At 43.7% G+C, this 21842-nt stretch overlaps 1 protein-coding gene across 2 annotated transcripts; it reads right to left on the bottom strand.

The window, feature by feature from the left end:
- Nucleotides 1-2039: 2039 nt before the first annotated feature.
- PRKAR1A (protein kinase cAMP-dependent type I regulatory subunit alpha) lies at nucleotides 2040-21416 on the bottom strand. 2 transcript variants are annotated; one of them, XM_077780288.1, is made up of 11 exons: nucleotides 21293-21416; nucleotides 18245-18424; nucleotides 13389-13559; nucleotides 12505-12596; nucleotides 12248-12309; nucleotides 7381-7427; nucleotides 6481-6639; nucleotides 5374-5434; nucleotides 4133-4254; nucleotides 3085-3166; nucleotides 2040-2788 (listed from the first exon to the last, which is right to left on the bottom strand). In XM_077780288.1, exons 2-11 carry the CDS (start codon nucleotides 18416-18418, stop codon nucleotides 2616-2618), a joined length of 1143 nt encoding a protein of 380 aa, XP_077636414.1. In that variant the 5' UTR covers nucleotides 18419-18424; nucleotides 21293-21416; the 3' UTR covers nucleotides 2040-2615. The 2 variants fall into 2 exon arrangements, with proteins under 2 accessions (XP_077636414.1, XP_077636413.1); XM_077780287.1 differs by lacking the exon at nucleotides 21293-21416 and adding an exon at nucleotides 20875-21004.
- Between the last annotated feature and the right edge of the window lie 426 nt (nucleotides 21417-21842).

The raw sequence follows: 21842 nt of genomic DNA, 5'->3' as shown, positions 1-21842 counted from the left end.
AAACCTCAATACCCACATGCACGTATTGAATTTAAACCACAGAGCGCGTTGATACAGAAATGACGATTCCCATGAGCTCTGGGGAAGTTCCAAGAGCAGAGAACCACTGTGTCTCAAATAAAAAGGAGATCTTTTGGTTTCTGATTTAATCTCTTCCTTCTACTACTCCGTGAACAGATTGGCTAACAACTCAATTATGCTTCAAGTAAGGATTTTAGATTCATTCTTTAACAAACTGAACTGGAAAAAGGTTGAAACCAAACATTATTCTTTTAAAACACTAACCCCATCATTCACTTCTGATTTGCATTCTTGCCCACCAGATTCAAAGTTTCTGGGGGAGAGAGGGAAGAAGACAACAAGGAAAGGAGAAGGGAAAGAAAAACCGATTCATTTAAGAATGTAAATTATTTCATCTTTTTTTATTACTTGACCTACTGTTAGGACAATCTATAACAAAAAAGAATCGAGTATATTAGCACACACAGTATAACCAGACTAGTAACCAGGAAACAATACAAAATGGTCCTTTGGCCATCTATACTTTCTAGAGCAGTAGATCTCTTAAATTCACTTAACCAAGCCCAAAAATAATGACTTCTAAAGCCCTGAACATCGACTAAGACAAATTATGCCAATTGTGATTTCTCACATATACTTAGACTGCACAGAAAGCTTTAAATGTGATCAATTTTCAATTTAGACTTAAAATTCCTTAGATTAAAAACTACAAAAGGGAGTAAACAGCAAGCCAAATGATTTAAGAGCAAAACTCATTTAGAAAGCATCCTATATATCTAAATATACATGAACATGAGTATATACATATATGAAACTTGTGCAAATTCATGGCATTCTAAATAACTCAGTTAAGTACAGTTTTGGCATTTAAACAAAGATTAAATCAAGCTTTAAGCTAGTAAGAACATAACTTTTATTTTTCATTTTTTTTTTAAATAGAAAAGGCAGCTAAACACAAAGTACAGATCAGAAAACCCTCATTTAGTACAGGTAACTTTGAAAAATAAAAAACTGTAATACGGTGGTTTTCTATCACACTAAAATGTAAATTAAACCGCTTTCCCAGATTTATACTCCAAGCTTTCGTAACAACCTGAAAACAGTTCAAATCTAGGAACCGAACCCACCATGACCAATGTGAGTTCCCCGGGAAAGGGCAGGAGAGGGGACTGATGATCAGAGCCAGTCACACACAGATGGAAACATGCTTGCAGTCACTCCCAAATATAACTGCACGTTATATATAAATCACAATGAAAAGAAAAGTGCCTGACGTTACAGAACTGTGAACCTTTGTTTTAAAAAAATTACAATAATAAAAATAAACCGCTGGGTACCGTCGGGTGCACATGGAACAACGGAGCACAGGAGGAGGGGGAGGCTGGAAAGGGCTGAAACACAGTTAAGACTCAAGACACAAGTTTACTTTAGAAAATCAAAAACGTTTGCCAGAGAAATCAATGCTAAGTAGAAAGCAGAACTTCTCAACCTGAAAGAACAGAGGCACGCCTCCCCCCAGCCCACCCCAAATTCTACTTGATGTAAAAAGAAGGGAAAATGGGAAAACCAAAGTAAACGCTTCTTCCCAAATCTCCTGCCCCAGTGGGTTTAGCGGGACAGAGTCCCCAACACCGAACTGTGTCCCCCTGGCATTTCCCCCTTTACCAACATCACCTCCATTTTCCTGGCAGGACATCTGTTCCACCTGTTCTATTCNTGTACATTTATTCAAAAGCTCTACATTAACGACCAAGAGTGTAGACCTCTGATTCTTACTCCCGATTCAGCATCTGGTGATCAGTATTTGGCACTAGCTGGGTAAATAAAGGTCTAATCAGAATTTCTGAGCGGAGGCAGATGTAGTTAATCCGTAACTCAGTATTTGTAGCCTAGATCTGGTTTCAAACTCAAAAGGCAGGCGGAGAGAGCCACATCAACACGTGTCAGAACTGGGAAACACTAATGGCAAGAACAAACAAAACCAGGAAAATGAGCTTGACAAAAATTCTGATTAAAAGAAAAAAAAAAAAAGACCTCAACAGATCGCGTCCGTCCGATAATTAGCAAAAATGGGCATCATCCCACCCTTAAGCTAGCTGAAGTACAAGCAGGTATCTTTCTACTATACTAAGATTTTTCTAGATCTGTTTTTTCCTAATCCTCAGAGCTTAATGAGAAATCATTTATTCTATAAGGAAGTACAGCATATATGGCCACAGTCTAAAATATGCTTATGGTGACTGGAAGGTCGTGTCACTTAGAAACAGAAGCCCCTGCCCCGTCACCCCACTGCTCTATGGCAGCCCGGTGGCGCGGGGGGCCTGGCCCGGAAGCAGCCGCGCCGCCCGGGCTGGGCCCCAACACTGCGCAGAGAGAAGCGGGAACAGCAAGGTCTCCACGGGACTCTTTCTATTTATTTAACTGCAGAGGGGCATTCGGTCAACGCTCCAAATGAAAAACGGTGCAAGAAAAGCGACTTTTAATAGAAACAGACGAGAAGCCGCCGTGCTGCCAGGAGGGGGAAAGCCGTCTGCGCGAGGGAAGCGCAGACCGGGACCGGGGACAGGGCGACGAGGAGGCCCGGGCAGCAGGTCTCAGACAGACAGCGACACAAAACTGTTGTACTGCTGGATGTTTCGCTTGAGGATGTCTGAGCACGGGCCGAGGACACGTTCAAATCGGGGTCGGTCCAGCTTCACGCACTTCAAGGGGCCGCGGGCGACCACCGTGGCAGCGCGGGGCCGGTTCATCAGGAGCGCGATCTCACCTGTGCAGGAGGGACAAGGGTCAGGGGAGGCCAGAGTCCCCCCCAAAGCCCCAGAAGACAGCGTTTACTGGTCTTCAGAAGTCAGTACGGGGCCCCCAACCTCTGCACCTGAACCCAACGGACAGGAGACCATCGGTGACTTGACTTCTGACCGGGTAAAGGTCAAAATCTCACCCTCCGCAGAGCCAAAAAGACTACGGTGCGAAAAGAAAATTCGGAAGACAGGCAAAATTAAGAGAGTGCGTTATCCCACGGAGAGGGAACCTGAACTCTGTACTTCGACGAAAGCCACGTACCAAAATAGTCAGAAGGCCCCAATCTTCCCACTTCCACAAACTCCTCGTTTTCTGACCGACGCTGTAGCACAGCAGCTGAACCCTGTAATAAAACCACCAAATGGCAAAACAAATACTCTCACGTCCAGGGTGGCATTTTATATATGCATTTTGGTTAATTTAAAAAAAAAAAAAAAAAGGCTTCAGTGGTGATTTTCCAATCCTCCCGTTCACATGAGAGATGACTGAAGAGAGTCCTGAGCCGAGCTTCGATCCCTATCCACCAACAGCCCTGCCGGGAGCCCCTCCTCACAGAGGAGCCACAGGGCTAAGACTCAGGTTAGCAAACTGCAGCCAGGGGGCCAAACCCAGGCTCGCTGCTTTTATAAACAAAACGTTACAGGCACAACATTCACATTCACTTACACACCATTTCCGGCCACTTTTGCACTGTATTCTTCTACTACGAGTCGAAGTCCAAGAGCAGCGTCTTTGCAACAGAAACCTCAAGGCTCGGAAAGCCTCAATTATTAACCGACTGGCCTTTCACAGAAAGGCCCTCAACTCGTGGCCTTTAGCGGCTAGCATCTCCTGAGCCGCATTCCTAGAAAATCTGCTCTTGAGGCTCTGGTTGGCAGGCAAGAGTATGTGCTCTGCGAATTGTGAAGAGAGAAACCAGAGCTGCTTTCAGCATGTAAATGCCTGCCTCTAACCCTCATTTGCCAAATGGTCCAAACATACGATTTTAAAAAGGATGGTGCGGAACCATACTAGCTTGTTTTGCTAAATGGTTAAGTTTCATTTGGCTTGCATGATAAATGACTGAGTAGGCCAGAATTTGGCTATTACTTCTTAAACAGTCCTTCCAGAATGGATTCCAGCTCAGTTAAAATATGGTGGCCTGGCAGAACACCAACCACCACCACTTCAAAGCGAAAGAGAAGTTTTAAATAAAACTGTCAGGTATTCCTAAAACACGAAGCTGGAAATCAGCATTAGCCCCTTTTCTCTCCCTCACGGTGTTCTACTTTTCTCCCCCCCAGTAAGGATCGCACACAGGCTCCTTTACCTCTAAAATAATGAAGAACTCGTCCCCGGGCTCTCCCTGCACCACAATCTTCTGCCCGTCCTCAAACTGAACGGGTTCCAATGCATCAGCCACTGTGAGACGTTCCCACTTGTCCAGAGATTCTGAAAGGCAAGAATTCAAAGAATTTCTCTACACTAGTTGTCACTGCTAAAAATGTCAAAACTGTAAAAAGCATGAATCAAATAGCCATGCCCATTTAATATTCTAGTAGTGCTGCAGATTCAACATGGAGCCTCTCTTCAATTACCCCGAGTGTCCACAAGGTCCTCCTATTACTTACAGATGACCCTTAGATGCTTACTTCAGTAGTCCAGTGACCAGGTTAATCTCTATCAATTGCACCCAATGGTAAATGAATAAAAAAATGGAATCATTAAGTCTTCCTAAAGAACACCATCAATGCAAATCAAACCTACAATTTGCAAGACCCAAAAGTCAAAGATAGTGTTGCCATCTGTACTTTTCCAGAGGTTCACAGAAATAACTTAACCTATTTAAATCTTAAGTTGAATTTATCTATGAAATCCATGAGAACAAGACAAGAGTTCCCAAAAGCCAAACTAAAACCCAAGTCATTAAGTAAACGCAACCCTTTCAGAGAAAGGACAAATAAGGGGAAAAAGTCAACTCGCTGTGACAAAACAGTGGCAGAAGACTATTCCCTAAGAGCCACCGTTGCCCACCTCCCAGAGAAGCGCAGGCTGGGACAGTATCTGTGAGGCCAGGAGACAAAATACACACAGCTGCTCCAGGTTAACCTGCTTTACTCAACTTCAACAAACTTGCAGCACTTCTTCACAGGTCAGAAAATGACACCTAATTTTTCTACAGAGTAAAGGCATTCTTGGAAATATTCAACTCTCTCCTGAACCAGTCAACTCACCCATGGAGCAACAGAGACAGAAATCAGAGGGGGAATGACTGTCAATGTCCATCATCAAAGAAGGACACTTTTAGCCTTTCTGTCTCTCCCAGAGGAATGAGCAGCACATAATTCCAGGAAGCTTCTCCCACACCCACCACTAGTAAAGAGGTCTGTCATACACTAGCAGATTAAATACATTGTAAAATTACTTCTAACTTGGTCAAACTTCAACTTTGTATTTTTCATTATTGTTAGCAAAAAAAAAAAAGTGAGTTGGTAATCAGGGCAGTTTTTAAGAAATTAGTATATTAACACTTCAATTTAACAATTCTCTGTGTGATCTTCCAAAACTCACCTAAAATAGATACTTTACTAAGAAACTCCTCATACATCTTCCTCTTTCTCAGCGTGCTTCCCTATAAATGGGAAAAAAAAAAGTGATCTCAAAAATGTGTAATTATCACATAATGCTGTGGAATAAGAAATATTAAGTGTTAAATAAACTTAAAAAAAAAACAACAAAGAAGTCAAAGCTTGCTGCCACTTCTTGACCAGTGAGTTTCTTCATGTTGAAGATGGTAAAGCCTCTGGTTCAGCCTAATAAAGAACTTCGTAACTCGCTCTTAAGAGTTAACACCATGCATATGGGCCAAAGAAGGTGCCTAGGACAACCAATTAACGAAATGCCAAGTTTCATCAGTTCTCCAAAAAATCTACCAAGTTACGAGTGTGACAACAGCAGAACATGTCTCCGGCCCTGGGTTCTCCTGCACAACCCCGATCTGCCACAGAACTAGGGACAGAAAACTGCTACCACTTCCAGACCTCCTACCAAAAGCAGTACCCGAACCCCTAACTTCACCAAGCTGTCTTACCTGTAAGGTTTGTTAAATACCGTGTATCTGGGGGAAGGACGGGGGGAAACACAGTCCTCTAGAATGTCCTTACACGCACATACGTGTCTATTTATACATACACATCCGCCAAATACAGAAAATATTCAAAGTACATCCAAATGCAGATGGTCAAACGGCCGGACAGGCACTGCACAAATTCAAGAGGACAAGTGCAGGCAGCTGGTGCTTCACATCTAGAGCTACTCTATAAATCTGTCACAAAGTTCTAGGTGAGCAGAATGTTCTGATGGCTTTATTATTTTGTTTACTTCTCCAGGCTCACGAGGGGACATCTGCACTGCTGACAACCCCCCTGCAGTTTAGGGAGGTGGTGACCTCCGACCTCCAACCTTCAGGCGCTTCATGCTCTTAGAAGCAGCACCTCTTGAGCTCCCTGAAATGCAAATGGAGATGTGTGCAAACGTGGGCTGGCCACCACAGACGCACCACACTGGTGTCCCATGCTGCTGCTAGCCGGACGCTTGCTCTACGAGGCCTGGGGGTATTCCTCAAGCGCAGTGACAGACCGGAATCATACATCATACTCCAAAAGCCCTGGGGCTCACCATGAGGATTCTTCTGTAGCTGTCTCGGTCGATACCCCACAATTTCACATTCGTCTTTGCTTTGACAGTGGCTGCTCTAGGCGTTCCATAGATCAGAGCGAGTTCCCCAAAGCTCCCTCCTTCCCCAACACTAGTTGCCCATTCGTTGTTGACGTAGACCTAAAAGGCAAATGACAAAGAGTCGGTTTTTTTCCGACACACACAAACACTGATTGATAAAACACCTTGTGAGGAATCAGAACATGGAACTTGGTTTCACACGAGAGAACGCGCTATGGCTGTAGTATACAGAGCAGGGCAAAACAGCTGATGTCTACTAAGGAGTTCAATAAATCGCGAGTGTCTGTGATTTTCCGGGCTGAATTACCAGACACGAAAATGTTCCCCAGCGGGAGGATCGGGGCAAAGGTAAGCAAAGCGTGAACAGCTTGTACATTTAGAGAGCGCTGTGCTGGGTACTACACTCAATATCTCAGCTGCAGAAGGCACCAAACTGTCTAATAATCCTGTGACAGCAAAGCTGTTGTTTTGCCCATTTCCCTTGTAAACAAGATTAAAAGAATCAAGGGAGCTGGACCAGGTCTCAGAGCTAACGCCCAGGTCTCCCTCACATCCACCTCACCACACAGCACACACGCACGCTTGAACCAGGACTCCAGTGAAAGCCTTAAACTGAATGTCCAGGTAAAGAAATTACCTTTAATAGGTTAAAAAGTTTCTCTGTGTCATTAATATATTTGGCAAAAGATGTTGGTGGAGTCTGGCATATGGGGATTTTAACAGCCCTACAGAAGTGCTTATGGGGATTTTAACAGCCCTTCAGAAGCGCTTAAAAGTAATTCGTATCAACACATTAACTTTTAAGACTATCAACATATTTCTGCAATTATTAAATCTTACATCCATCTCTCCTTGATCAATCACATAGAAGTTATCCCCTTCATCACCTAAAACAGAGTAAAGAAAGTTAGATGTATAATGCAAATTAAAGAAACATATATCAGAATTATCAAATTAACGTAAAAATAAATTTATTTTTCCAGAGATGCTGTCAGAGAAAGTGTGTTATAAACTAACACACTTTCTTTCGGGAAGAAAAGTCCCACAATATAATTTTGAAGCCAAAAAACTGATCAACTGTTTTAGTCATCTCATGGTAAAGAATAACTCTGAAAAATAACTTAAAAAAAAAAAAAAGCTGTATGTGTACCAAGATAGTACCTGCTACATGATCATAACAACAACAACAAAACAAGACAAAAAACAGAGTAACTAACAAAATGTCAGACTGTCACTACACTGCAAAACTCACCAATTATGAGGACCCAGGAAAATATCAAGAATAAATAAAAGAAAGCGGGGGAGGGATACCCATAAAGTTAGACCCGTGTTAATATAGAAGGGAAAAAGGTAAAAATCAGTAGCAGGCACAGAATCTTATAAATAGATGGGCTATGTGATTAGGAACACAAGTGCTTTGCTACTTCCTACTTTACTTTACTCTGTAAGTGGTTAATAATATAAAGGATATATGAAGAATGTATGGTTCTGAAATCTCACACAACATTCAAAATTAAAATGCAATATCCTTTAAAACTTACTATAAACAAAGCTGTATCAGATACCAGAGAAAACAGAAGTCCTTTAGTGGAAGTGTAGCTTTAGCCCAAAGGATTTTTAAAAATCTTTTTAAAAAAGAAATAGGATCAACTGAGATGATCATACAATTTTTATCACTTGTTTTGTTGATGTGGGACACGGATTGATTTACAAATATTGAACCATCCTTGCATCCTTAGAATAAATCCTGCCTGACTGTGATGAATGAACTTTTTAAATGTATCGCTGAATGCTAATATTTTGTTGAAGATTTACGCATCTATGTTCTCAGTGATACTGGCCCATAGTTTTCTTTTCTTGTGGTGGTTCTGTCTGGTTTTGGTATCAGGGTAATGGAGGCCTTGCAGCATGGATTTGGAAGCTTTCCTTCCCCCTCTATTTTTTGGAATAGTTTGAGGAGACTAGGTATTAACTTTAAGGGAACATACTTTAACGTGACAAAAGGCATATACAAAAACCAAACAGCTAACATCAGAATCAATGGTGAAAAACTGAGAGCTTTTCCTTCTCTGGTCGGGAACAAAACAAGGATGTCCACTCTCACCACTTTTGTTCAACACAGAACTGAAGTCCTAGCCACAGCAATCAAGGAAAGAAAAAAAAAATGAAGCATCCAGATTGTAAGAAGTTTCAACTATCACTATCTGCAGACAACACAACACTATACACAGAAAATCCTAAAGACTCCAACCAAAAACTACTAGAAGTAATTCACGAATTCAGTAAAGTGGCAGGATACAAAATTAGTAGTCAGAAATCAATAGCATTTATATACACTAGTAACAAAGTAGCAGGAAGAGAAATTTAAAAAATAGACACCATTTACAACTGCACCAAAAAGAAATAAACTACTGAGGAATAAAACAAAGAGGTGAAAGATCTGTACTCTAAAAATTATAAATCACTAATGAAAGAAATGAAAGATGAAAAGACAACGGAAAACTATCCCATGGTTGTAAGACTAAAAGAGGTAATGTTGTTAAAATGTCCCTATCTCCCAAAGCAATCCACAGACTCAGTATGATCTCTATCAAAATGCCAACACCATGTTTCACAAAACCAAAAGAAATAATAATAAAATTTGCGCCCTGAGAAAGAAAACCAAAGCTGGAGGTATCACAATACCAGATAGATTTCAAGATATACTACAGAGCTTAGTAATCCAAACAGCGCGGTACTCACACCAAAAGAGACACACAATCAATGGAACAGAACAGAGACTAGAAATAAACACATAAGTATATGGTCAATTAACATATGACAAAGGAAGCAAGAACACACAATGGGGAAAACAAAAGGCGCTGGGGAAACGGGATACTACATGCACAAGAGTGAAACTGGACTACTTTCTAACATAAAACACAAAAATAAACCCCAAATGGATTAAGGATCTAAATGTGAGAACTGAAACCATAAAAATCCTATAAAAGAAAACAGGCAGCATTTCTCTGACATCAGCCACAGCAACAGTTTTATAGATAGGTCTCCACAGGCGAAGGACTACATCAAAATCAAAAGCTTCTGCAGGGGCCCCTGGGAGGTGGCTCAGTCAGTTAAGCATCTGAATGTCTTGATCTTGGCTCAGGTCATGATCCCGGGGTCCTGAGATCGAGCACCCCACCGGGCTCTGGCTAACAGACTAGAGCCTGCTTAGGATTCTCTCTCTCTCTCAAAATAAATATACTAAAAAAAAAAAAGTTTTTGCGCAGCGAAGGAAACCATCAACAAAAAGATAATCTACTGAATGAGAGAAAATATGTGCAACTCATATATCCAGTAAGGGGTTAATAGCTAAAATATATAAAGAACTCATACAACTTGACACCAAAAAACCACAATCTGATTAAAAACTAGGCAGAGTATCCGAACAGACATTCTTCCAAAGACATACACATGGCCAACAGGCCAATGAAAAGATGTGTACCACCACTGATCGTCAGGGAAATGCCAATCAGAACTACACTGACATACCACCAAACACCAGTTATTACAGCTAAAACCAAAATGACCAGGAATAAGCACTGAGAAGGATGCAGAGAAAAAGGAACCCTCATGTACCATTGGTGCGTATGTACAGTTCTGGGGAAAACCTTATGGAAGTTTCTCAGAAAGCGGAAACAGAATTGTGTTCCCACGCGCCTCTAGCTTGCTCAGCTCCAGCAGGAAAAGAGGGCTAAGTGAGGAGGTCCGTGTACCACGGCTCCTACCCAGCGACCGCCAGGGCTTCCCCACCAGGTACGCAATCGCGCCCTCTACTGGAGGGGCGAAGAAACCTCCTCCTCCTAGGCCTGGTGCTGAGGCCCAGGGTGACCAGGGTGACATTAGGAGGCTATCGGAAGTCCACTGAACTTCTGATTGGCAAACTTCCTTTCCAGCGTCAGGTGGGAGAACCTGCTCAGGACTTCAAAACAGACCTGCGCTTCCAGACTGCAGCTACTGGTGCCTTGCAAGTGAGGCTTTCGCAGCTCCTGGTGGGCCTCTTTGAAGACCCCAACCTCCATGCCATCCGTCCCAAACCGGTCACGTGATTATGGCAAGACATGCAGCTAGCATGCCGCACACGTGGAGAGCGTGCCTCAGAATCCACGAAGATGGAAACGGTTTCATTCAAAAAAAAAAAACAAAAACTTTCTCTCCTTCCTGTTACTAGTAGTTCTAAACATTAGATATTTTTTTCCATGGGATCAAAAGGCACCTGAATATATGCTTGCAAGTAGGAAAATAGACAAAAATCAAGTACTGGCAGTTTTTCCATTTTCATTTGTGTGTGAATTTTTATTTTTTCATTTTTTTAGTATTTATTTTTGAGAGACAGACAGAGTGTGCACAAGGGGGGGAAGGGTCAGATAGACCCGGAGACACAGAATCCAAAGCAGGCTCCAGGCTCTGAGCTGTCAGCACAGAGCCTGACGCGGGGCGTGAACTCATTAACTGTGAGATCCTAGCCCGAGCCAAAGTCGGACACTTAGCCGACCGAGCTATCCAGACGCCCCTGTGTGTGAATTTTTAATATAAATGCGGGGACATAAAGCATCAATGCAAGTCAGAATGTCTCAGTGGACACGTTTCAGCAGTTCAACTTTGTGATGATAATAAATAAACCGGTTACATTTTTCTGGACAATGCCAACCTTTGGATTTTCTTAAAACAAGTATATTAACAGCAACTAAATAGTGTTTGTAGCATTTTCATCAGACAGTAGATTCGATTCAACAACTTTGCATTGTCCTACATCAAGTACATGTTTTTAATGTTATCTATCTTCTGTGCTGTTCATGTTAAGTTTACTATTAGAATACATTAAACTATTTGAAAAAAGTTAAAAATAGAAATACCACTAATCCAGTAATTCCACTATTGGTTATTTACCACCAAAAAATGAAAACACGAATTGAGAAGACACATACAGCCCTGTTTACAACAGCCAAGATACAGATGTAACCCAAGTGCCCATCCACAGATGAATGGATGAGGACAACAATGGAACATTATACAGCCATGAAAACAACAAGCAGAAGACCATGCCATTTGCAACAACACGGATGGACCTAAAGGGCATTATTCTAAGTAAAATTAGTCAGACTGAGAAAGACAAATATCCTGTGACTCCACTCATAAGTAGAATCTTAAAAAAAAAAAAAAAAAGCACACATACACAAATGAACAAACAAATGAAAAGCAGAATCAGGCCTATACATACAGAGAACACACTGATGGCCGCCAAGGAGGAAGGGCAAGGAGGAAAGGGCAAAAAGGCACAGAGAAGGGGGACAGGCTTCCAGTTAAGTCACAGAAAAGAAAGGCACAGCCTAGGGAATTCAGTCAATGACACCGTATAAAGGGACAGACGGCACCACAACCCTGGTGAACACAACGTAATGTATCAATTTGTCAAATCAGTGAGTTGTACCCCAAAAACCAATGTAACATTGTCAACTATACTCAAAAAAAGAGGGGAGGGGAGGGGAGAGGAGGAAAAAAAAGAAAAGAGAAAAGAAAAGAGAAAAGCAAAGCAAAGCAAAGCAAAGCAAAGCGGAAACCTAGCAGTGTAACAGAAGGAAAATGGGAGGCTGAAAGAAGGAAACACACTTCGGAAAAACTCGTGCAGTCCCAGAGCACAGCAGGCCACGGAAGCGGCAGCCCTTACCTTGCTGAATAACGGTCTCTCCAGCAATAAAGGAAACCGGAAACATGGCATCAAAAATATCACTGCAAGACACACAAGGTCTCAGGTTACATCTCATGTGCATCTTCTATGAATTTCAAACACTAACTTTAGACTTAAAGCTCCCAGATCTTCAGCCTGGACCGTCATCAGGTGAACAACTATTAAAACTTGCAACAATGAGGAGACCAGACCAGAGCTGTACTGAAAAAACAGTAGAACAAAGAACCGGAACCTACCTTCTCTCATTGTCATCAAGATGTGAAAAGAGCACATTCTTTTCGATGGCTTTGGCTAAAGCAGCCATTGTCTTATAATCTTTCGGTATAACCTGGAAAAGAACAGAAGGCCCAATGACAATTCCATAAACCCAAACCAGATCAGGTCTGAACATGCATTTCAATTAAAGGTCAAGACATGCTAAGGTAGTTCATCGAGACTGCTGTATGTATTTAACACAACCCATTGTATCTTCGGTGATCTACAAAGTACTCAGTAAATATTGACTCGCGAATCCCCTTTTCCTACAACCAAGCCTATCTAAGGCTCATATTTGGTTTCCAGTCAACAACTAAAGTAACAAATCACAACCCCTTGACCAAGGTCATCATTCTGAGGCAAAACTCAGCATTTTATGACAGTTGGTCATGTTTTGAACTGTGATCATGTACTACTAGCTTCACAACCCTCTTGTCAGGACCGTCCCTTCCCCCTTCAGGCTAACAGCATCACTCAAAATGGCAGGCTAGACCTAAGGAAGAGCCAAAAGGAGGAACGAAGCTTCCAGAACAAAAGGTTAAAAGTCACAACGCGAATTACAGGATGTCAAAAAACAAACCATAGTTCAAAAGAAAAAACACTGCCTGCTTCTTCTACTGCAAGGCAACATGGGAAAGAACCCCCCACCCCCAAATACAATCGTTCGCTGCTTCACAATCATTATGAGTTCTCTCCTCTAATGGTGCGTCATCACACTACCCGTTCCCCGGTACCCAAAAGCTGTTCGGGATGAAGTACAATCATCCTACGTTCTACTCTTCAAAACGTGCACGCCTCCACCAAAGGCGGCTGCCAAAGCCCGCGGGCCCTGAAACACTGCCCAATGCGCAGCTAGAGTAACTACCTTTCTAACATACGACGCGGCATCTTCCTCCGTGTAGACTTCGGCACTGATGGCGCCCCGTCGCCTCCGGCCCTTAACCACTGGGTTGGGGGGAGGAGGAGAGATCTCATCCTCCCTCGAATCTGCGCGAGTGCTTCCTTTCTGCAGATTCTGAATCTGTTTTGCCTCCTCCTGAAAAGAAGTTACAGGTTTATAAAATGAGATCCTTCGGCATGTAAACTTGATATTCGCCTACCCTACCGGGTGCGTGCAAGCCCATCTCAAGCACGTCGAATCTCTCCCTCTGTTACCAATGTGCAAGTGAAGGAGGAAAGGCCGTTCCAAATGCAGAAAAGTGGACTCAAGTTTGAAAATAAATTATTTTGGGGCGCCTGGGTGGCTCAGTCGGTTGAGCGTCCGACTTCAGCTCAGGTCATGATCTCGTGGTTCGTGGGTTCGAGCACCGCGTCGGGCTCTGTGCTGACAGCCCAGGGCCTGGAGCCTGTTTCAGATTCTGTGTCTCCCTCTGTCTCTGACCGTCCCCTGCTCATGCTCTGTCTCTCTTTCTTTCTCTCTCAGAAATAAATAAAACATTAAAAAAATTTTTTTTGAAGAGAAGTATTTTGAAATGACTATACAGTTTCCTCAGATGATAATAGATTCCATATTTAATAATAAACAAAAGGAAAAGGACACCTAACGTGCAAATAAAAAATGAAANCTACAGCCATTATTTATTATCTATATTCTTTAATATATTTATATTTCTTATTACACTGAAATTAAAACGAAAAGTTTACTTGTTTTTAAAATCTCCTTACATCAATTCATATAAAAACTGAGATACACTCTTTAATATTCTTACTTTTCAGATCTAGGGCCTTAAAAAGAAATTCCTCTTAGCTCTGCAGTAAAGAATGAGTTATTACACCTGATGTAAATAAGAATGAAAAAAACCCAAGAATGTATTCTCTGCTCCTTCACTTGACTCATTCTCCACTAATTTTCTAAATCATCTTTCAAATTCTAAATGGACTTATTGGCAGTTACTCAATTTCAGAAAATTTTTTCATAAAAAATATTCATAAGATGCCTACTTTTTCTCCTACATGGTATTTAGTCCTGCTTTTGGTATCAAAACAAATAAAACAGCCTCTACATGCCACAACAAAGCCTGGGATGATAACCATCAAGGTATTAATGATATTAACTTCTATTAGGAGAATCATGCCTGATTTTTATTCTTTTCTGGAGGGAACATTTGGCTTTATTTTTCTCTGAATTTTCTAACTTTCAAACTTGGAAGAAAACACAGTAAGAAAAACAACAAAAACAATTTTACTATACTTTATACTTAATTACAAATGCATTTACTTCTTGACCAACTAATTCATTAATTCTCCTTCTAAGAATTTATTCCAATATATGCATATCTGTGATAGAACATATATACAAAGTTACTCATTGTATCATTTGTAATAGTTCATAAGCAGTATAACAGCAGAACCAACCAAAATGGTCCTGGGTGGTTCAATACATTAGAGTCCACCTGTCCAATGCAGTGCCATGCGCCTGCCAGGAAGACAGGAAGCTTCCTCATACAGGCACTTGGAGGTAAATGCCCATATCTGATCTACAGAAAACTGGCTGCATTCAGGAAGGCAATGGATGGGACTTTTTATTACATCTTTATATACTACTCTACAACAACATACAATTTTTACATATATATCTTAATACTGTGTTAAATATATCATATACTTAAGTAGGAAATAGATTCAATGCGTTTCATTGTATTTTATGTCATACCCTTTTGTACTTGCAAAATTCTAACCATGTGCAAATATGTAACCAATTTTTTAAAAATACATTTTTCAGAAAATTCACTTCAGTTTTCCTTCCGGTAATTCCAGTAACCAGTGAGTTTTCCCATCCCAACTAACACCAAACTATAAAACTCATATCGCTCCAAATTTGGTTTAAGAGCATAAATAAAAACACAAATTCTACCTCCAAAAATCTGTCACCGGAGTGTCACAAAACCTTCATGAAAAAATACACAAACAGCACCTCGTTTGGTACTACATCTAAATGAATTTTTAAGATAATTTTTAAGTACCAAAAGCATTTTGATTTTTAACACTGTTTCATGGATCCTCTTTAAACAGCAATCAGATATAACCCCATCTTGGCGACTCAGAGCCATTACTGAGATCGAATTCTAGTACATATTAGGATACATTTTTATATCCTTTTCCTTGCTGTTGTCATTCCACTGTTTGCCTTGACTCTTCAGTTTTCCCTCGTATTAAGACAAAAGCCCCCCAAAAAGCCAAAACACACACTAAAAAAACCTCCTAATCTACTTAATGGCTTCCGGCATTACATTCTCGAGTTTTAAATTCACAGAGTCCTCCCCACTTAACAGGTTTCCCACCACTGCTCGTTCCCTCTCTCTGCCCTTGCCATTGCATTCCACTCTTCCCTGTAGGTGAAATAAACTTCCGACCAAATGGACTTGGGGCGTGATCCTGTGACTTGCCTTGGCCACGGAATGTAAGTGGACACGCTTTCACGGGCCGACCTGCCTGAGCTGCTCATGGTTCTCATCCTCTATACAGGGGCTGCACCTCCCCCCACTCCGTTCCAGAACAAGAGACTGGAGTCAAGAAGACAAGATGGACTAAGCCCAGAAGAGCTGCATATGGGGGTTATGTAGAGTGAACCACTGAACTCAGGGGTTTATGTTGAGTGAGCCACTGAGCTGCGGGGGGAGGGGGCGTATGCTGCCCAGGAGAAATCTAACTACTACACCACATGTACACAGTCACATTACTTCATTTCTTAGTTTCACTTGCTACCTCTTCAAATGGTGATCATCAGCTACCTCACACACTTGAAATAATGAGTGTACGTATGCAAAGTGCTTCACACAGTACCCAGGACACAGGAGACACTCAATGGTCACAGCACGTAAAATCCCTCTGACCTATCAGACAGGCAAGGTTCCAATAAATACGTTGTACGCAAGGACTTCCATCTCAGATGACAGGCTTCTGAAGGGAAACGCAGCAGCTTTCAAGGGACCAACTGCAAGTTTTGGGCCCATTTCTTACTGAGCAGTTGAAGGTACCAGAAACATGACCCCTGGTTAACATAGGAAAGGAGGTGACAAGAGGGTGGCTGTGTATTGTCAGACATAGTAAGCCTAACACCTAATGCACAGAACAATGACCTGTCGAAAAGTTGAAAATCTAGTTCCTTAAATGCCCAGATACCTATATTCAACCCTGGCTAAAGGAATGTGCGCCAGTGAAACACAGGCCATGGAGTTACAGGAAGGTGCGTCTTAGCTATGACTTTTGTTAAAAAGGTGAAGATGCTAGTACACATTAAACCTAAAACTCCCATCTACAAAAAGCTACATGAATGACGCTTTCTTGCTCCCCCCGTCGGGGAGCACTCAGGCAAGCCTGGGCTTTGCGAGGGCCACAGGCTCAACCCGCCCTATAAAAAGACACACTCAACATCCCACCCACTTCATTCCCTCATCTGATGGCTTCTATTGATGTCCGAGAAGAGGGATCACCTTACAGTGACCCATTTCAGAACCAGATCTCCAGGAACGCACTTTGTTTCAAAACAGGGAACGGCCATGGCAGCCAGGCTCTATTTCACAAACTATTTGGGAATTGCTTACGAAGAAACAAGCCAGACTTTCTAACACCATTCTGAAACAGCAAGGCTCCATTTCCGGGAACAGGTTACTTGTTTTTGTTGTCGTTGTGAATTATTTTCATCACGCTGCTAAACACCAATTTTAACAAACACCTTTTCGAGAAAACAGTAGAAAATGTCTGATCGCTGAGCTACCCAAACATTTTTAAAATCTTAGTATAAACACATTGTTTACTAATAGAATCTACCCCTTAGGAGGTTCTCCAAACAAATGGGATACATTACAAATACTTCTATCATCGAACTGGATAACTGACGATCATACCCCTAAAAAATGCCTCCCGAGTGGCTCAAAATCATTTCACACCACATCAAAACTCTAAGACGTGTAAGAAAACCTGTCAAATTTCTCTGGCTTTATAGAAGCAAATCAAACTACTCTGAACATTTAGCGGCCCAGACTGTCTCACTCGTCATTTCTGGAGGGAAGCGCACTGAAGTGCTGTCCCTGATGATCACCGGCTTGGAAAAGCATGCAGCGGTCGCTTAGGTCACGGTGACACACACCATGCGGATGAACGGCCAAGAATAAAAGCCGAATTAATTTTTTTCGAGAGGAAATCTGTTCTGACCAAAACCGTGAAGAAAGAAAAATTCTGACAACCATCAAGCTTCGCATCTCCGTTCCGCAGCCGGCCTCAGCGGAGACCTATTCTACAGTCAAGTGGGTGCCTCCACCTCTGTCAGAAGCCACACTCAAACGCTCCATTCCGTTAGTGTTAAAAGGCGAGACAAAGTCTATGCGACTCACTTGTTTTGTTGAAGGCAAAAGCACTGGCTGCTTCCGAGTACCGTGGAATTTCACGTGTCCCTTCCACCGCTACTTCTGATCAACTGCATCTAGTGTTTTACCCCATCAGTTTTATGGGTTAATTACAATGCTGACAGGGGACTACTGGTCAGAAGCCCTCTATGACCCGGCCAAACTCACACACACGCTTGTTCTGAGGCATTCTACTGGCCACGAAGTTTAACGTGACCACAGATGCCTGAACTGCATTTCTTTTTGTGAAATTCGAGTCCAGATTTCTTATTCCGCCTGAACTCCTTTTCTCCCGAGGGGTACCAAGGAGCGACATTCTACGGGGTTACACGCAACCATCTCCGGGGTCACCCGGTCTCCCCACGGGGGTTTTTACCTTCTCCAACCTCTCGAAGTACTCCCTGAGGAAGGCCATGGGCCGCTCGGGCCGCGCGGTGCACAGCTGCACGATCGAATCCTTGAGCAGCGCCTGGATGTTGTGCTTCTGGACGTAGAGCTCGCACTCGCGCAGGCTGCGCTCCTCATCGCTGGTGGTGCTGCCGGACGCCATGGCTGCCTGCGGCCGAAACACACACACATAGGTGGGCCCGGGCAGGCGACTGGCGAGGCTCAGATGCGGATCCGGCCTCTGAATAAACTCACCAGGCAACGGATGCACAAGAACTTTTTTTTTTTTAAACAGGGAGATGGGGGTTGGGGCATAAAATGTGTAGAGAAATCGCATCCTTTCCAAGAAGTGCTTCCTTTAGTTTAGATCCCTCCAGGATCTAGTTCTGCAGGCAGCAACAGGGAGAGGCAGGACCTGAGCTCCTGGGAGAAGTATGAGCCACTCTCCCCTGCAGAGGCGGCCCCGAGGGGCCAGGCCCTTAAGGGAATTTCAGTCAGTTCTCCCCCTGCAAAAGAATCATGATGACGTGGGAAGTGTGCAAATGGTAAACAGGAGGAGAATTACAAGGGCACCCGGGTCCGGTCGGCTCTAAGCAAAAGCAAGTAAGCACTAGGAAGGGCTTCTGACATTCCCTGTACCTAACTCCTGTCCTGGGGGAGTGTCCTAACATCACCCAGCAAACCACTGGGGCAAAGGATCCCATCAGCCAACTACTAGCATCACCAAAATTTTTAAAAACACTAAATGAATTCCAGACGACCTTTAAAAGCAACCTTTTGTAATCCAGATTCTTTTATATAATTCCAGCCCTAAATGGTAACATACACACTGGTAAAAGAAGATATCCTTAACAGAAAAAAAAAAAAGCAAAAACAGAAGAACCTTCCCCAAAAAAGTCATAAAAAATTCAGGCAGGTAAAGATCAAAACATTTTCTTTGGCTGGATTAACAAAAATGCTAGAACAAGTTAAAATTTAAATTTACATGAAGATAACAATAGATTAGTTGCATTTAATGAATTTTAGAGGATTCAAACTACCTTGATGTAAAGTAAAACAAGTAGAAATACAACAGCAGCTAACTTTACCCTGGAATTTAAAGCTTAGCAATTTCACAAGTCATAAACTATTTTCCTTCCAACTCCTAATTATTAAGCCAGTAAGATTAGAAAACAAAAGCGAGGTCCTCTCCCCTCCCCAACTGAATTTAATACACATCAGTCTTTTCCAAATATAATGCGCACCCAATCAGACAGAAAATTGTAAGTTTAAAAGAAAAAAGAAATACCAGAGTAAAGAGCCAGAGTGCTACTCTGTTATTCATTTTGTTTTGACAACTTTCATGATAAAGGTCAATAACAAGCAGACTAATTAAACAGACCATGAGAAAGTCTGTAGCTCCCTGACAAGCACATAAATTAAAAGCCACAGAAAAAGAATCCTGCTACTTCAGAAATACACAATTAAAAAAAAAAAGGTTCATTAATTTTGGATTTATAACCAGCCACTTTTACAGGTCAGATAAGTCATTTGAACTGATAATCCACGTCAGTGAATTTTCTGCATTTCAAATAACATCAAAGGCCCCCAAGAACGATGATAAATCAGATCTTTTATGCTCCAAAACATTCATATTTCAGTAATATCAATCCATGTATTCAACTGATCAGAGAAATCATTCAAATATCACGTCTCCGGCTGGCAGAAATGAAAGAACTGGGTCTAACAAGTGAAACTGGCCTTTTGTTTGAAACAAACTATTAAGAAGAACACACTAGTTGGTGTTCCTGAGGCAGCAAGTTAACAACAACAACAAAAACCGCCCTAAAATTAATGCAGTCACCATGTGAACCCCTTAATCCAAACTTCAGACTCTTAGTATTTTTAATCGAATATACTCTGCATCGTACTTTTTTAAAACTAAGAGCCCAACAATTTGGCTCCCCTCCCTCCGCCCCCTGCAAAATGATTTAACTCCTTTTAAACTTTCACTGCCCTGTACCTAATCCTAAGAAAACTCGGGAATTTTTTTTTCTTTTGTAAATTCAACTGTGATAAAATTCAGTTTCAACAGGATTACTCGAGAGGAAATATTTAACACACTTTTGAGAAACTTGCTGATTCAGAGCGCAGCCCCTCAGACCGGCCAGAAACACTTCCTCTGGGTCATCCTGAGGAAGTGTTCGCCTTCTTTCCTCTGCCAGAAAGACCAATCGCTTGACAATCCCTCAAAGCAGCTGTTTGGCAGGACACCGGCACTGCGCTGCAGGGGTTAATAGGTACCACGGACTTATTTCCGAGAGGAAGGACGGGAGGGTGCCTTTCACTTCACTCGTGCCACAACCATGGCCACAAAATGAAAAAGGGAGGCCTATCCTTTCTTCATCCTACTCTCGTCGGAAGGCCGCGACGGTGGCGAAAAGACGGGGGGAAGGGCGGGGACGAGGATCGGGAAACGGGAGGTGAAAGGGGACACAATGAAATTCAGGAGTCAAGCTNGCGGCCTTCCCCCTGCAGGTCGCTCCCCGTGACGCCATCTTGGATCGGTCCAGCGCCCCCAAACGGGCGGCGGGGCGGCGAAGCTCGGCGCGTCGGGGCCCCCTGGCCGACCCCACTCACCTGGGGACGAGCGGCGAGGGACACGGGGCGGCGGGTGCGAGGATACGGCCGGCTGAGCGGTCCTGGCGCTTCCCTTCCAGCCCCGCTCTAGTCTGCGATAGCGGCTCCGCGGCGGCTCCACCGGAAACGACCCGGCCGCAACCAATCAGCGCTCGGCTGCTGACGTCAATGCGCCTCGGTCTGGCCAGAGCCGTCGCCTTGGCAACCTTAAAGGCGCGGCGGCCCGGGTTCCTCTCTCGCCCCCACCCCCACTCCCTTCGAAGGACCCTTGCCCCTCCACGCCCTAGAATCGTTCTTCGGCTCTTCCAAATCTAACCTCATGCCTCATTCGCAGCCCTTTCCTCCCACCCGCCTGTTATCCTTCCCCCGCTTCCTCCAGCCCGGGGCTTCCCGCCTTCGGTTCACCTGCCGCCCTTACCTGTCCCTGTCTGGGCACCACAGGTCCCCTTTATTCTTCCCTCTGCTCTCCGCTCGTCCTCGGCGCGGCTTCGGGGAGCTCCGCGGTCCGCTCGGCCGCTCGCCTCCACGCCTCACTCCGCCCCGCTCTCGCTCCCGCCCCCCTCGCCGCCTCTGCCTTTTCTCCCTCCCTGCAGCCCCCACCCCCTCCCCGGGCGGACCCACGTGGGGCGTCTCGGATGACAGGTGGGCGACTCCGCCCCGCGGCCCCTTGCTGGGGGACGGCACGCGGCCGGGGTGGGGAGATCCCTGCCTTTCCAGGCCCCGGAGGAGGCGGCGACCGCGGCGGATCTGCGGCAGCTGCTGCTCGGAGCGAGCGCGGGCGGATGCCCAGGATGCGCACAGCCGGCCGCGCATCCTGTGCCCGGCCTGCACGGCGCGGGCCTCCGGGCACCGGCCCGCCATCCGGTCCAGGAAACCCGAGCCCTGCCAAGTGTCTGCTCGGCGGATCGGGCTGCTCTCCCCTCCGGGGGTGCTGTCGTCAGTGAGGCCAAGCCGTCCCTGCGGGCCCC

Source organism: Crocuta crocuta, unplaced genomic scaffold (assembly GCF_008692635.1).
Source record: "Crocuta crocuta isolate KB4526 unplaced genomic scaffold, BGI_CrCroc_1.0 scaffold288, whole genome shotgun sequence".
Lineage (NCBI taxonomy): Eukaryota > Metazoa > Chordata > Mammalia > Carnivora > Hyaenidae > Crocuta > Crocuta crocuta.
The sequence above is the reverse complement of the archived record's forward strand: the minus strand, read 5'-3'. Positions and strand labels throughout refer to the sequence as shown.

What these genes read in the sequence shown, in the direction of transcription:
- PRKAR1A (XM_077780288.1), bottom strand. Translation starts at nt 18,418, where the DNA reads ATGGCGTCCGGCAGCACCACCAGCGATGAGGAGCGCAGCCTGCGCGAG. An exon ending in GCTACAGAAGAATCCTCATG is followed by an intron (nt 5,435 to 6,480) that starts GTGAGCCCCAGG and finishes TCCCATTTATAG; the next exon opens with GGAAGCACGCTGAGAAAGAG. An exon ending in TAGTAAAGTATCTATTTTAG is followed by an intron (nt 4,255 to 5,373) that starts GTGAGTTTTGGA and finishes CTTGCCTTTCAG; the next exon opens with AATCTCTGGACAAGTGGGAA.